Below are 17307 nucleotides of genomic sequence, written 5' to 3' on the forward strand. Positions count from 1 at the left end.
TAATGGGTAGATTTTTAAAAATGATATCCCATATTTCACAGGCTCTCTTCATTCTTTTTTCTTAGTTCTCCTGTGAGTGGATAATTGCAAATGACCTGGTTTCTGTCCTGGAGATTCTTTCCTCTGATTGATCCAGTCTGCTGTTGATGTTCTATCCCATTCACTGTATTCTCCAGCTGCACGACTTCTGTTTGCTTCTGTTCTGATTCCTGTCTCTGCTACTTTCTCATTTTCTTCAAGTATTGTTTTCCCAATTTCACCAAATTGTCTTCCAGTGTTGTCTTTTAGCTAATCAGACTTCCTCAAAACATATATTTTGAGTTTTTAATTGGGCAAACCACAAATCTCTGTTTCTTTGGGGTCAGTTACTGGAGAAATATTGTACTCCTTTGGTTGTCATGTTTCTTCAATTTTTCCTGTTCCCTGAAGTCCTTCATTATGCTCTCCACATTGGAAAAATGGTCTCCTCCAGTTTTTACTAACTGACTGCGGGAAAGAAGTAACTCCCTCTGACTTGTTAAGGATCCTGAGGCTTTCTTGATATTTTCTGTGGTTATGCTTACCCCACACATCTTGTTCTCTCCTACTGGGTAATTTTTAGGCACATATGCCTTCTCTCCATTCTGACAAGCCAGGCTGGGTGTTGACAGCCTTCCTGTTTCTTTCCCTTGGGTAGTGTTGGATGCTGTATTTGTGTGGTTTCTCCCAACCCTGCAGTATGCCTCGTTTTCTACTACCCATCTGAAAAGGCTCACTTTTGCTCTCCTCTGGGATGCACATAGGGCACCTGCCCCTGGAAGAGGGTTTTTATGGGTAAAGCTAATGGAGTGTTGGGGAAGCCCATGGACCAGTTCAGGGGATCCTTGGGCAAGGTGTCCCCAGAAGCTCATGGGTGGACCTCTTGTCCTAAAGTAGTCTAGTAGGATTTGTGTCCCATTCTGAGCCCTGGCTGCTGTTCTCCCAGCCTCCACTTCCCTATTGTCAGGTAGCTCACAGTTCGCTACTTTCTATGGGGCTAAAGAAAACTGGGCCTCTGTGGCAGAGTCCCATCCAGCTGAGAAGCCACTCGCTCATGCACAAGCCATCCCCTTTCCCTTCTGGCACGGGACTGTGATGCCAAGGGGAGGGTGATGTGTGTGAAGAGCTGAGAAACAGGTCTTTGTACACTTGCACACACACCTGTTTTATTTCTGCATCTGTCTGCACATCTATCAAGAACAGAAAGCATGAGTTCAGACTGACAAAGTCTTTGTGTAAGTTTCCCGTTGCTGTTTTAACAAATTACCACCAACTTAGGGATCTTAAAACAACACAGATTTCTCCCTTACAGTTCTAGAGGTCACAGGTCCACCCTGTTTTCACTGGACTAAAATCAAAGTGTTGGCAGGACTGCATTCCTTTGGAGGCTCTCAAGGGAAATCCCTTTCTCTGCCCTTTCAAGCTTTGGGTGGCCACATGCAGTCCTTGGCTCGTGGCCTCTTCCTCCACCTTCAAAGCCAGCAACTGCACGACTGCATCACTTCAACCTCTGCATCCCCCCTCATGCCTCCTGTGCCTCTCCTGCCTCCTTCTCCACAATTAAGGAATCATGATCCAGGATAATCTCAAGGATCTTAACCTAGTCACACCCTCAAACTCTGCTGTGCAATGAGTTAGCCCATCCACAGGACCCAAGAAATGGGATGTGGGGCTCTCTGGAAGCCATTAGTCTACCTTATCATCATCCAGCAAGAGGACTCACTCTAACACTTGTCCTTTGCTTTCTTTCTCTGCTGTTTTATCTCTTGCAACTAAGAACTAGTTTGTGAGGAAACAGTGTCAGATCAGGCAATAGCCTGCTCCTCATCAAATTCTGCCTTAAGTTTAATGTCCATTGATGTTCTCGCCTGATCTAATATCTATCTATGATGGATGCAGTGGATATGCCTTCTATAGAATGGGACTATTATCCTCAACCATACAGATAATTTGTGCAGATTTAATAGCCAGTTAAAGGTAATTAGCAGAAACCAGGTAACAGCCCCTGATTAATAAGACTCAAATGACTAGAATTATCAGGTGCATATTTTAAGACAGCCATGCTTACTATGTTTAAATGAAAGTAAGCTTGAAAGTACAGAACAAGAACAAGAAATTATAAAAGAAGTGACATAGCCTATTTGAAAAGGAACCAAACAGACCTTCCAGAAATGAAACATAAGAGCTCAGCAGCAATAACAAAACCAAGACCATACTTAATGGGGAAGCTTTTGTAATGGTACCATTAATAATGGCAGTTCAAAACCACAGAAAGAAGGATGAAATGTATACGACTAAGCTGAATAAGAAACATGCCAAATCAATACAAAGAAAACTTGAAGACTTTTTTTCTAGGTTTCAGTTTACCTATTTTTTAAAAAAGATTTTGTTTATTTATTTGAGAGAGACAACATGGGAGAGGGGCAGAGGGAGAGGGAGAAGCAGGCTGCTGCTGAGCAGGGAGCCTGATGTGGGGCTAAATCCCAGGACCCTGGGATCATGAACTGAGCTGAAGGCAGACACTTAACTGACTGAGTCACCCAGCCACCCCTCAATTAACTAATTCTTTCTCTGATGGTGCCAAGAGAAGAGCTCATCTGGACTACTGACTCTTTCACTTGAATGATGATAGAAGTTCTATTTGGTCCTTTTTCATAGCCTTATGTTCTATTTTTATTTCTACTTTTTTTTTTTTTTGCTTCATATATGCTTATTTGTTTAAAAATAGATGCCATTTCCTTATTTATCTTTCAAAAAAGAACCCTAACATATTAATAAATGTTAGTTCATTCCAGATGAAATTATTATAGCCTAACGGACACCTGTGTTACAGGTATCTGTTAGGCTATAATAATTTCATCTGGAATGAATTCATATTATGATAAGTGATAGTAAACCAGTAGGTATACTTTCTTAGTATTAATTGTTTTGTGTTTTACAATTTTGTTCAGAGTGACTACAAGTGGGAAGTTTCGGGACTCCTTTTTTTCCCTTTTCTCTTCCATTCTGAGGGTTTTGTCCTTTTTACAACTGCTGCCACCCGCCCCTCCTTCCATTCCTACACCCACCCCAAACTAGCTTTTCTACGCATACTTCAGATGACAAAACAAAATTCCATACTCATCGTTTTAAGATAAACCTTCTAACATAAGGTATAATTTACTGAGTTGTCTTTAGGTTCACATGGAGAAGAAATAATAGAATTTGAGGTATTTTCTGCCTGACAAATAAATCAGAGCAGTTTATTTATCTTAGGAATTAGCAACATCCAGTTGACTCACTAAGTCAACAACAAATAACATGCAGTGCATTTTGATATTAAAAGTTAATTTTGGGGCACCCGGGTAGTTCAGTGGGTTGATCCTCTGCCTTCAGCTCAGGTCATGATCTCAGGGTCCTGAGATCAAGCCCCACATCAGGCTCTCTGCTCAACGCGGAGCCTGCTTCCCTGTCTCTCTCTGCCTGCTTCTCTGCCTACTTGTGATCTGTCAAATAAATAAATAAAATCTTAAAAAAAAGTTAATTTCTGGGAGTCTGGGTAGCTCATTGCGTGAAGCACCTGCCTTCAGTTCAGGTCATGATCCCAGGGTTCTGAGATCGAGCCCCGCATTGGGCTCCCTGCTCAGCGGGGAGTCTGCTTCCCCCTCTCCCTCTCCCCCCTGTTCATGCTCCCTCTCAAATAAATAAAATCTTAAAAAAAATAATTTCCATAGGAAATAACACAAAACTCTGTGGTCAAAGATAACTTAAATAGAACATTTACAAATAATTTCAAAAGGATATTTTAAGAGTTACATCACACAAACTGCTCAAATCTATACTTTTGGTAAATATTTTTTGGCTCTCATCTTTAACAAAGTCCTTCTAAATACATTCATGGTTCACTGTTTTGTCTTTTTGGTAACTGCACCCAGGATCTCTTCATCCATTCCAAGTTCCTTTAATTAGTGACTGCTAGTTGGGAAGGCTTACCATTTCAGAAAATTACGACAGATTCCATTTGTTAGAACAGACTCAAAAAACATCCATAATAAAGAAATCTAAGACTTCATGAAATAGTTTTTATAATATTAGTCTTTAAGAAGTAAATGAAACTATCATCTACAGAAATTCCTGGTGCACGAGGATATGTATAACACAGATCCAGCGAGACGGCCAGTGCGCTCAGTGAGGCCGAGGTCAAGAGTTTCCAGGTTTCATCTGTTCTGCCTTACTTGTGTGACACCTCCCTTAGAACAACAATTGACCAGGAGTCAAATTTACTTCAGCCTCTTTTGCTAGACTAACGGTACTGGAGTGTGCTTTTACCTTTAACCTCACACTTTAAAAGATGGACCTTTAATTCGAGGCCATCCATAAAGAGTTTCCAACTAATTTTTTAAGGGGGGGGAGGGGCAGAGGGAGAGAGAGAATCCCTTTCACAAACTTGGGATCATGACCTGAGCTGAAATCAAGAGTCGGACCCTTAACAAACTGAGCCCACCCAGGCATCCCTCTTTTCTTTAAATTTATCTTATCCAGAGATTTATATCAGCTCTGACAAAGTATCTGTATTTTTTTTTTTTTTTAAGTAGGCCCCTTGCCCAACAAGGAGCCCAATATGGGGCTTGAACTCACACCTGTGAGATCAAGACCTGAGCTGCGATCAGGAGTCAGACTGAGTGGCAGACAGAGCTGACCGCCTAAATGCCCCCACACTAATATTCTGAAGCAAGCATAATTAGGACTGCCGCCCCCAGAACCTACCTATGTGTGGATTGCTCTCAAACAGCTCATGCACAAGCTTGTCAAAATCGTAGGTCACCATGGCAGGGGAACCAGGCTCGTGGCTCAAATACGGCACGAGGTCATCTTCGTGTTCATCCTCACGCTTTAAAGTTCCTCCAAAGGCCCAAGTAAATGCAAACACGAAGAGCTTCTGAAGCATAATTTTTAACTTATGAGGATTCTTCTCCAGATACCATGTATTTTCAGCTCTGGGGCAGACACATGTGGGAGGGTAAGAGTTAAAATTTTATTTTATTTTTTTTTAAAGATTTTTATTTATTTGACAGAGAGAGATCATGAGTAGGCAGAGAGCAGGCAGAGAGAGGGGGAAGCAGGCTCCCCGCTGAGCAGAGAGCCTGATTAGGGGCTCAATCCCAGGTCCCCAAGATCACAACCTGAGCTGAATGCAGAGGCTTAACCCACTGAGCCATCCAGGCACCCCAAGAAAGTTGAAATTTTAGAAGGAAGTTCAGTGATTTTGATATCGTATCAAAATTTCATTACTAAGAATTATAGAACAGTTAGGTTTGTTAACATGAATGTTTAAACAGTAATGTACAATTTTAGTCGATGTCATGTAAAGTACACACTGCTACTATTTTTAAGGCACCGTTTGTGTGAGAGATCTGTAGCCCACCTTTATTTATTTATTTAGTGCAAATGATTCACTTTTATTTATGAGGTCAGTTTATTAGTCACAAGTTTACCTATCTTTTGGGAGAGGATCTGGTAATTCTCCATTTTATGTACAAAAGGTCCTAGTCCTTCACTCTGTATTGCTCTCAGCCAGGCTGTGGAGGCTGATTTAGTTCCACGCAGCTGAAGCCACACTCTGTGAGTCTGGGGAAAGTCTCGTCCAGTCTGGGCCAACAAGGTCACCCTGGTCTGTGGACCCTGAGATTCTGTAGTGACAGGGCTGATGGTGAGGAAGTGAACAAGAGGTTTGGGCTTGATTTCAAGGCATTTAAAATAGTTCAGGATATAGTATTATCATACAATTACCCATAAATTACTCATAAATTATGATAGTTCATTCAGCAAATATTCACGAATTCCTACTGTGTTATCAGCTTCCCTGGACCAAGCGAATGTGACCCCTTCTCTCCAAGATAAGAATGGGAATGCTAAGCCACAGCACGTGTAAAGGAGACAGTTACACATGACATGCACAGCGGTGGTCAAGGGGCCGGCTCAGCCTATGGGAGGCGGGGCAGCCTCTGGGGAGAGCACATGTAGCAGGACCCAGAAGCCAAAGGATCAAGCTGGTTTAAGGAACTGAGACAAGAAGCCGGAGTCGGTGCAGAGGCAGCCAGGGCTCCCATGCTTTACACAACTTCTGTCCTTCCATTCTGAGTCTAATGGGAAGACACGAAATGTCTATAAAAAGGAAAGATTATTTGTGTATTTATTTATTTAGTATTTATTTATTGTAGTGTATTTTTTTTAAATTTATTTTTTATTTTCAGCATAACAGTATTCATTATTTTTCACCACACCCAGTGCTCCATGCAATTCGTGCCCTTTATAATACCCACCACCTAGTACCCCAACCTCCCACCCCCCACCCCTTCAAAACCCTCAGATTGTTTTTCAGAGTCCATAGTCTCTCATGGTTCACCTCCCCTTCCAATTTCCCCCAACTCCCTTCTCCTCTCTAACTCCCCATGTCCTCCATGCTATTTGTTATGCTCCACAAATAAGTGAAACCATATGATAATTGACTCTCTCTGCTTGACTTATTTCACTCAGCATAATAATCTCTTCCAGTCCCATCCATGTTGCTACAAAAGTTGGGTATTTGTCCTTTCTTTTTTTTTTTTTTTTTTATAAACATATATTTTTATCCCCAGGGGTACAGGTCTGTGAATCACCAGGTTTACACACTTCACAGCACTCACCAAAGCACATACCCTCCCCAATGTCCATAATCCCACCCCCTTCTCCCAAACCCCCTCCCCCCAGCAACCCTCAGTTTGTTTTGTGAGATTAAGAGTCACGTATTTTTTTTTTTAACTGAATGTCTGTGAAGTGCCTGGGTGGCTCAGATGGTTAAGCACCTGCCTTCTGCTCAAGTCATCATCCAGGGCCCTGGGATCGAGCCCCACGTCAAGCTCCCTTCGCAGCAGGAGCCTGCTTCTCCCTCTCCCTCTGCTCCTCCCCCTGTTTGTGCTCCTTTCTCTCTCTCGCTCTCAAATAAATTTTAAAAAGTCTTAAAAAAAACTCAAACATTTGAATATAAATACCGGGAGACACACACAATCATATTAACCACAGTAGAATGTGTCATAACAAAAATTGACAACAATATATGTCCATCAACAGGTCAGTAAGTTGTGACACATTTATACAATGGACTAATAAATGGACAGCAGTGAAATGAAGAATCCCTACCTGCACGATGAAGTAATCATAGGAACCCTGAGCAAAACATTCTAAGCCAAGAGCACAGTGATTCCATTAAAGTTTAAAAACATGCAAAGGTGAAAAATATATTGTTCAGAAATGTATCAATAAACACAAAATCCAGGTTGGTAGTTATCTCAGGTGATGGGATGACAGAAGATCTAGGTAGGTACATGGGGGACTTCAGAGATTAATTACACATTTTTTCTAGAACTGTGTGGTACGTATAGGAATGTTTGTATATTGTTTGTATCTTGCACCTACCTTAGCAGCGTTCTTTTATAGCTACTCACTGTTCAATAAAAAGTTAAAATGATGTATAGCTGCTGTGTTGAGAATGGACTAGAAGAACTGGGAAAACCAACTGGGAGGCTCTTGCATCAGGACAGGCAGGAAACAGTAAAGGTTTGGGCAGGATGGGGACAGTGAAGATGCAGACAAAAGGGGGAATCGAAGGTAGGCTTGACAGGCAGACTAAAAACTGTATTTGCATGTTCTGTCATTTAAAAGAAAATGTGATGTGAGTGTGTCAGGGCCATGTAATGGAATACAGGGAGACCTCAGTGGTGACTCTCCTGTCCATTTTGTAAAATGGTGGACATGTAACAACAATATTTTCTACAGCTATACTCCGTACCAGGCACTATTCTAGACATGCCGCACACTGCATTATTCTTCTAGTTTTATAAACGAGCAAACCAAAGCTTGAAAATATTTAGCAACTGGCTCAACATTGCTCAGCTCATAAATGACAGATTCATGAAATACATTCATGTCAGTTTCATTCCTTTCTCAAGTATGTACAGAGTCTGCACAGATGAATTCATATCACCCATTTAACGTAGCATCAAAATCTGGCGAGCTCACATTAGATACACAAGGGCTCTATGTAAGCTTCAATAAGGTAAATATAACTGGATTTTGACATTCTAAGTCACAAAGGTCCTGGTTTACTGACGGGTAATCCTGCACTTGCGTAAGGGTTCGGCACCTTGTCCGTACTTAAACATGTCTGTTGAATGAACATAACTGACCTCTTTTTTGTACTCTTGAATTTGACAGAAACTTTTGAATGTGAAGAACTTTTCTCCTCAGTTGAAATGTCCTTCAAATCTTCACCTTAAAAAAGGAAAGAGTTTTTTTTTTTTTTTTTTTTTTTTTCTACAGTGAACAACAGACCCCAAATTTACCTGGTAACTTAGTGAGGTTTAACCTGCAACACTGTTTCATTTGTGAATCCTCACAGAACAACTTTCTTTCACACATTATCATGTAGCTACCTTATCAGACCCAAGTGGGAGCTACTTTCCTAAGAGGAGCAAAGAATGTACCTGCGTTGTCCAAAGTGATTTTTGATTTATTTGAAGCATACACCGACATACTTTTTTCTTCATTCTCTTCTAGCAACTTTTCTGTAAGTTTGTTCCAACACGAAAGCTTGAGGACATTCAGGTAACTACGTCCAAAGTGGTGTACATTGTGAATTAAATAGTAAGTGGGTCTTAATGACGTGAAGGATTAGAAACACTATATACTTTCAAATAATGGATTCACTAAAACAATCACCAAACAGGTGCACTTCAGGCGGTTGTATCCATCTCCCTCCCACCCGTCGCCCATCTGTTTTGTCCAGGTCAAGCACACCGCAGAGGAACAGAGAGAGTGAGGGATTACTCACTCTTCCTTTTAGCTTGTTTTCTATTTTTTAATGTTTATTTTCTTTATATTAAAATAATACAGGCTTCTAGTGGAACCTATCATTCTACAATTCTACCACACATAGGTTAATGAATAAATGTTGCTGCATTTCATTATGGTCCTTTATATAAATATGTAATATTTAAATACAATACTTTAAAATTTAAGCCCAAATCAAGATTTAAAGAGAGTTGGCTTCTCATCCTGTTTTTGTTTTTGTTTTTTTTGGATAAAGCAACACATATTTATTTATTTCAGCCGCTTTCTAACACAGTTTTTTAAATTTATTTTTTAAAATTTCTTTCCAGTGCTCAGCCTGCTTTTTAAGCCTGTTTTCATGTCCTTCCATTGAAACATGACATTGTTGCACCCTGGCTTATGAAGCCATTTTTCTATTGATGGAATTCAGATTTTTGCTGTTTTATAACAAATAATGTTGCTATAGAAGAAAGTTCCTTGTGCATAAATCTCTACACTTCTGTGATTATTTATTTATAATGAATTCCTAGAATAAGAGATTCTAGGGCAGAATACATGGATTTTTAAAAAAAGATTTTATTTATTTATTTGACAGAGAGAGAACACAAGCAGGCAGAGAGAGAGTGGGAAGCAGGCTCCCTGCTGAGCAGAGAGCCCAATGTGGGGCTCCATCTCAGGACCCTGAGATCATGACCTGAGCCGAAGGCAGAGACTTAACCCACTGAGCCACCCAGGCACCCCGACATAGATATTTTTGACATACACTGGCAGATGGCTCTCCAAGAAAGGCTGAATCAATTTATACCTCGAATAGCTTCTGTAAGTTTATATGTTAATACATTCTAGCTATTGATGTGTTTTCTCCATTCGAAAATCTCTTTGCTTATTAGATGAAAATTTTATGCTACTTTCAAATAAATGTTCTTCTTATTATCTGTAAGGTTAAACATTTTCTTAAGAATTTTATTTGAGTTTTATTTATCAGAAATTTTAGTAGTTTGTAAGAAGACTCCTGGGACCCAAGTGGCTTTCACACATGCCCCACCCATCCTTCTAGCCACTTGTTCCAACTGCCACAGACACAACTGGAACTCAACTGTTATTTACAAACGAGTGAGTTTTATGTTGTTGTACAGGATTCATGGATAAATTTTACTCTTAGAGGTATAGGGTCTCTCTTTGTGTCTAATTGTATGTTTATGTATGTGTATGGATATATATACCATGTATGGGTAACATTTTCCTGTATCTAGACAATATTGTCAAAATTAATTATAAAAGGTCTCTATTTAATTGGCTTAAGGAAAAATAATCTTTAATATCATGAATGAGCATATGAAACTAAAATTTAATTTTCTTTCATTTGCTAAAAGGACAAAGTTTTCTGAGACTATGTGAAGTTTTTCTTGACCTTTTAAGTCATCTGCCTAGAAAACAATGGTGTTTTGCCAAAATAATCTGAGATTCATGTTGTCTTTATCAGGTCTTTGATTAGTTAAGAAAACAGAGTCTTCTCTAGTATAAGAGCTAAGTTTTTTTTACAATTATGTAACTTTTTCTATTTGCCTCAAGTCTTTGTCACTTTGGTTAAATTGGTAACTAAATAATGTTTCACAATGATATGATCCTCTTTAATCAAGAGAAACATAGAGTCTTAATAGACTCTATGAGTCCTTAATAGACTCTCAGAGCCCTGAGAAACAGAGTCTTAATAGAAAAATACACCAATCTTTTCCTGAAATTCCATATGTTAGAAGTATATCATCGATTCAGTATCATGAACACATTCTACTATATTTCCTTCTAAAAAGTTCTCCAGTGTTACTTTTCTTCAATTTGTCACTTTAATCTACCTGAGACTGATTTTATTTTTATGTGTAATGTGAGGTTATAAGCTCTTTTTTAAAACTACAGATAATTACTTGATCCAACATAATTTACTAAAATGTTTATTCTTATTGATCTGTTGTGCCACTTTTGTCATTTATCTTGTCTAAATCACCTGTTTTTCATGTCTTTTTCTTTGAGTTCAGATACTCCTTCTGAGGTCATTTTCCTTCTACCTGAAGTGCACACTGTAGAAGTTCCTTTAGTCATGGTCTGTTGTGGTAGACTCTCAAATCTTTTGTCTGAAAATCCAAGGGGTCTTTCTTTTATCATCATTTTAAAATGGAAGGCTAGATGGCTACCACTTCTGAATTAATACTTTTTGCTGCCTTCCATTTTTTTTTTTTTTTTGTTGAAAAGTCTCTTGTCAATCTAGTTGGGATTCCTTAGTAAGTAATCTCTCCTTTTTCTTTACTTTTCAAATGTATTCTTTTCTCTGGTGCTCGGTAGTTTCATGGCAGTAAATGTAGGTGGGTGCTTCATTTTATTGGTCTGGCTTGAGACTTGTTTCACCTTTTGTGCTGAGAATACCTGTATTTTACCAGTTCTGGAAAATTCTCACCCATTTACTTTTTGCATATAGCCTTCTCCTCATGACTTTTCTGGAACTCCAAACAAATGTATGTGAGAATTTCTCTGTCTCAATCTTCCCTGTCTTAGTGCCATCTTTTTTATATCCTGGTTTGCTCATTCCCTTTTCAGCATTAGAAAAAACTAAGTCAGTATTTGTCTTTCGCTCAGTTTTCCAATCAGTGACTACATGCATTGTTTTAGAAATTATGTTTGGTTATTTTTTGTACTGTTGAATAAACTTTGTTAATTTCTCAAAGTCCTCTTATATTTACATATATGTTATATAATGTATAACCTTACATATTAAATAAATGGTCCAAATGCTCCACCTGAAAGCCGGAGACCATCAGATGATAAAGAAGTGACAACCAAACATAGTCTGTCAACGGGAAAGGCACTTCAAATGCAAAAATGGAGACAGGTCAGAAGGGAAAGGATGGAAAGCAGGCACAGCAGATGTCATAAAGAAGCAGAAGTAACTGTGTTCATGTCAGGCAAAGTAGATTTTAGAGAAGGGGTAATTACCAGAGATAAATAATTAACTAAGGATTCAGTGCACCAAGGAGAGATAATGAATATAAACGTATGCACCTAGTAACAGCTTCAGCATACACAAAAGGAAAACTTACAAAACTGAAAGGATACAGAGACAAATCACAATTGTAGTTGGGAGATTTTTTTGGAAAAGATTTTATTTATTTATTTGAGAGAGAGAAAGAGAGAGAGAGAGAGAGCACGAGAAGGGGAGGGTCAGAGGGAGAAGCAGACCCCCCACCAAGCAGAGAGCCCGATGTGGGACTTGATGCCAGGACTCCAGGATCATGACCTGAGCCGAAGGCAGTCTCCCAACCCATTGAGCCACCCAGGCACCCCAAGGAGATTTTAATACTCCTTAACTGATAAAATGTGTAACAAGAGAATCAGAAAAGATAGAAAATTTGAACAAAACTATCAACTAGACTAAGTTGATACCTATAGAGCATTTCATCCAAAAAAGGAAGAATACTTCTTGTTTTCAAGAGCACAGGAACATTCACCTAGATAGATAACTTCTGGGTATCACATAAGTCTCAATAAATATAAAGCACTAAAATTAGGCAAAGTATATTTTATAACAGGAAAAATTAAACTAGAAATTAATAACAATAACAAAAAGACACCTAGAAAGTCCCTAAATATTTGGAAATGAACTCCACGTTCCTAAACAACAACAAAGAATAAATCACAAAAGAAATTAGAAAATGCTTTGAGTATTGAAGAAATTTAATAATCTCAGTATGTGCAGAAAAAACAAAAACAAAAAAAACCCAAAACACCAAAAAACAAAACAAAAAATACCCCACTTTCCATGATAAAGAAAATCTCTTAGCAAACTACAAATAGTTAGAAACTTCATCACATTGATAAAGGATGTCTAGGAAAGAATCCTATGGCAAAAATGATACTGAAATGGTACAAAATGAATGCTTTCTCCTTCAGATTGGGGGAAAAAATGGTATGTCTGCTCTCAAAATATCTATGAACTTGATATTGGAGGTCCTACCCAGTATAATAAGACAAATACAAGAAATAAAATCCACACTGATTGGTAATACAGTACTCATGTCTTTATCAGTATAAAACATCAATTGTATTTCTATGTACCAGCAATAAACAATTGGAAATTAAGATTTTAAAACTTACATGAGAGTATTAAAAAATTAAATTCTTAATTCCTAGTGGAATTCTTAATACCCAGTTCAGTAAACTGAACCCTGGTCAAGATTCCCTGTTCCATTTATTGAGTAGCCTTCACAGGCCCCACTCTAATGGAAGAGGAACATGAAGATGCCTTGGCTTTCTGGATACCAGTATCACTCAGACCCTGTGTCTAACAGTTCTAAAAATCTTTGAGTATTCCTCTCTCCCTATTGTAAGTTACTCAAGTAAATGGCTGCAGTCTCCTTTGGAGAAGGAACAGTGTAATTATTTTTAGAAATACCTTCCATGGGGCACCTGGGTGGCTCAGTGGGTTAAAGCCTCTGCCTTCAGCTCAGGTCATGATCCCAGGGTCCTGGGATCAAGTCCCGCATTGAGCTCTCTGCTCAGCAGGAAGCCTGCTTCCTCCTCTCTCTCTCTGCCTGCCTCTCTGCCTACTTGTGATCTCTGTCTAATAAATAAGTAAAATCTTAAAAAAAAAAAAAAAAGAAATACTTTCCATGATATTGTAGAAGGTCCCAGCCTCCTCTTTATCCAATGGGTTCTGGACCTAAAAGCTGGCGGGGGTTTGGAAATGAGCAGGGGATCATGACTTATTATTGAGGAAGCTACCCTCAGCCTCCTCATCACTTGTCTTTGACTTCTTCTCATGATACAAGCTGATGGTATCTCGTTGGCTGCTCATATATTTTGCCCATAGGGATGGTACATTCTATTAATAGCTTAATGTATTACTATCTAATACCTTATATTACATACTACATCTTAATTTCTAATATCCGATCTAATAATTAACACTGATATCTATCTAATATCTAATCCTATCTAATATCTTAGATGCTAATATCTTACTATCTACCAATAACTTATCTTAACATCTTATTCTACTAATAACTTATCTTAATTACTCTTAATAACTCTGAGAATCATCTCTGCCTCCCCCATCCTAGCTTGGCTGAATTCTTCTGGTTTCTGGTGGTAAGGGCTACATTAGACCCTCCAGTGAGACTAGCTGAGTAATGGTCACCTCTACTGTCAGCTCTAGTCTCCAGAGCCACCAGCACACGGTTTGGAGTACTGAGTCTGGAGGGGTTCAGGATTTGGGGTGATGTTTGCTCTGATGCCTCCACTCTGTCAGGGTTGGTCATTTAATATTCTCTAAAGCATGATCACTCTGGTTACCAAGTCCTGGCCTGGAGCTTTCATTTCCCTTCAGCAGTAGGATGTAAGAATTGATTGCTAAACTATCTGTGATTACTGATTTGCTTATTTAACACTTATTTCTTCATATATATATATATATATATATATATATTCTTTTATATATGTATGTTTACTTCTTACATATTAAATATATTTTTATATATTTATTTATATATACTATAATACATATTTATTTATATATTATATATAATATATATATATATTCTTGTTTATATATTTCCCCTCTCTCCCTACCTCCCTTCATGTGTGTGTATGTATCATAATCTGGAATACAGATTTCTAATATGTTCTCAGTAGGTCTTAATCTTTTTACTGCTTAAGAAAATTTTCACACTAAAAATTTGGGCTAATATATAAATGGCAGCTTGACTTTTTTTCATTTATATTTACATTATGTATCTTATTTTTACCCCTTATTCCAGTCATTTCATGTCTGTCCATCTTTGTAAATACCAGATTGAGATACAATTCATATAATATAGAATTCCCCCTTTAAAAAGGCACAATTCAGTGGTTTTTGGTATAATCGGAGTTGTTAGACATCACCACTATAATTTTAGAATGTTTTCATCACTCTAAAAAGAAACTCTACACCATTAGAAGAGCTGCCTATTTTCCTCCCTCCCCCAGCCTCTGGCAAGCACAGACTACGTGAGATTTGCTTATTCTGGACACTTCATATAAATGGAGTCATACAGTATGTGGTATTTGTAACTGGCTTCTCTCACTTAGCATAATGTTCTCAAGTTCATCCATGCTGTGCATCTCTCAATGCTTCATTCCTTTTTATGGCCTAATAACATACACTGGATAAACCACACTTTCTTTTTCCATTTAACAGACATTTGGGTTGTTTCTACTTTTTGGCTATTAAGAATAATGGTGCCATATACATCTGTGTCCAACTTTTTGTGTGGACACATTTCCATTTCTTTTGGGTGTATTTTTTTTAGGAGTGGAATTGCTGGGTCAAATGGCAATTATGTTTCACATATAGAGGACCTGCCAAACTCTTTAACCAAAGTGGTTGCTCCACTTGTATCCTTTTGATTTAATGATGATACTTGTAGAGAAAGAGTTACTGTTTGTTTTAAAATTGAATCAGTTTCAAAAAAAGACTCTTGACTATAGAGAACAAACTGAAGGCTGATGGAGGGAGGTGGGTGGGGGAATGGGCTAGATGGATGATGGGGATTAAGGAGGGCACCTGTTGTGATGAACACTGGAGATGGTAAGTGATGAGTCACTGACTTCTATACCTGAAAGCAGTATTACACTATATGTTAAAATTAACCCAAATTTAAATAAAAACTTGAAATTTAAAAAAAAACTACAAAAAAAATTGAAATCAGTTTCTATCTTTTTTTTTTTTTTAAGATTATTTACTTATATATTTGACAGACAGAGATCACAAGCAGGCAGAGAGAGAGGAGGAGGCAGGCTCCCCACTGAGCAGAGAGCCCCCTGCGGGGCTCGATATGGGGCTCAATCCCAGGACCCTGGGATCATGACCTGAGCCGAAGGCAGAAGTTTTAACCCCCCAAGCCACCCAGGCACCTTCAGTTTCTATCTTTTAATTGAGAGAGTTTAACTCACATTATTGTAATTATTATTAAAGTTGGATCAATTTTTTTTGTTATTCAAATTTCTTTCTTTTGGTTTCCTTTACCCTCTATAGTAAAGAATAAATATTCCTTTGCACATTTAAAGCTATGGACTCTATTTTTTTTTTTTTTTTTAAGATTTATTTATTTACTTTCAGGGAGAGAAAGGGGAAGAGGGAGAACGACTGTGGGGGTGGGCAGAGAGAATCTCAGGTGGACTGCCTTGCCAAGCACGGAGGCCCACTCAGGGCTCCATCTCACAACCCCAAGATCACAGCCTGAGCCGAAACCAAGAGTAGGATGCCCAACCGACTGAACCACCCTGGCGCCCCTCTATGGATTTTAGTATTACTCTGAGGCTTACCCCTAACACATTAAGATGACACTTATGTTTATTTTTTTTCTCCATCACTGTTTAGACTTACTTCTGTTTTTTTTTTCCCTCAAACAATGCAGGTAATCATTCTCTTTCAGCTTTCTTTGACCTGACACCTCCCCCTCCTCCTTCCCTCCCCTTTACGCTTAAAGTTTCTAAGCTTTTGTTCTAGATTTTTATGTTAGTTTTTTAAAAGATTTTATTTATTTATCTGACAGAGATCACAATATGCAGAGAGGCAGCCAGAGAGGCAGGCAGAGAGAGGAGGAAGCAGGCTTCATGCTGAGCAGAGAGCCTGATGTGGGGCTGGATCCCAGGACCCTGGGACCATGACCTGAGCCAAAGGCAGAGGCTTTAACCCATTGAGCTGCCCAGGCACCCCTATGTTAATTCTTCTGAGAAGTGTTCTTTGCTTATTTTGGTTGCATTGAGTTTTACTAAATTATTTATCACATCTAACTTCCGTATCTCATATAATTCTCCTTGATTCATTTCTTGCAGTACTGGATTACTCCAAAAGTCTCTTGTGTTAAACTTTTTCAGGCTTTGCATATCTGAGAATGTGTTTATTATGTTTTTATTTTTTAAAAAATATTTTATTTATTTATTTGACAGAGAGAGAGATCACAAGTAGGCAGAGAGACAGGCAGAGACAGAGGGGGAAGCAGGCTCCCTGCTGAGCAGAGAGCCTGCTGAGCAGAGAGCCTGATGTGGGACTCGATCCCAGGACCCTGAGATCATGACCTGAGCCGAAGGCAGCGGCTAACCCACTGAGCCACCCAGGTGCCCTGAGAATGTGTTTAATTAGCTAAATATAAAATGCTTTGAAGATTAGACATCAGTTTTTCCCTTAATCCATATTGCTGTTGAGAAACCTTGTGTTAAACTGTTTTATAATCCTGTTGGCTTTTTCCTCTCTGAAATTTCTTAGAATCTCCCTTTAATCTTAGATAGTCTTAAACCACAACAAATTGTGTCTTTGCTGAAACACCATGCATGAGGCTCAGGTGCCCAGAGTCTGCCTTAGAATGGGGCTAGAGCGGGAGAAGCTGGAGATCATCCCTGTTCCCACTGTGAGTC

At 38.7% G+C, this 17307-nt stretch overlaps 1 protein-coding gene across 9 annotated transcripts in view; it reads right to left on the minus strand.

Annotated features, from left to right (window-relative positions):
- DNAH14 (dynein axonemal heavy chain 14) overlaps nt 1-17307 on the minus strand; it is a 348451-nt gene that overhangs the window by 135419 nt on the left and 195725 nt on the right. For all 9 annotated transcript variants that reach the window (XM_082704493.1, XM_082704492.1, XM_082704488.1 and 6 more), the window contains 2 exons: nt 8223-8307; nt 4765-4994 (listed from right to left, as the gene is read on the minus strand). In XM_082704493.1, the coding sequence (XP_082560619.1) occupies nt 4765-4994; nt 8223-8307 (315 nt within the window). The remainder of the gene's footprint in view (nt 1-4764; nt 4995-8222; nt 8308-17307) is intronic.

The sequence above is a fragment of the Mustela nivalis genome (genome assembly GCF_964662115.1).
Source record: "Mustela nivalis genome assembly, chromosome: 16".
NCBI lineage: Eukaryota > Metazoa > Chordata > Mammalia > Carnivora > Mustelidae > Mustela > Mustela nivalis.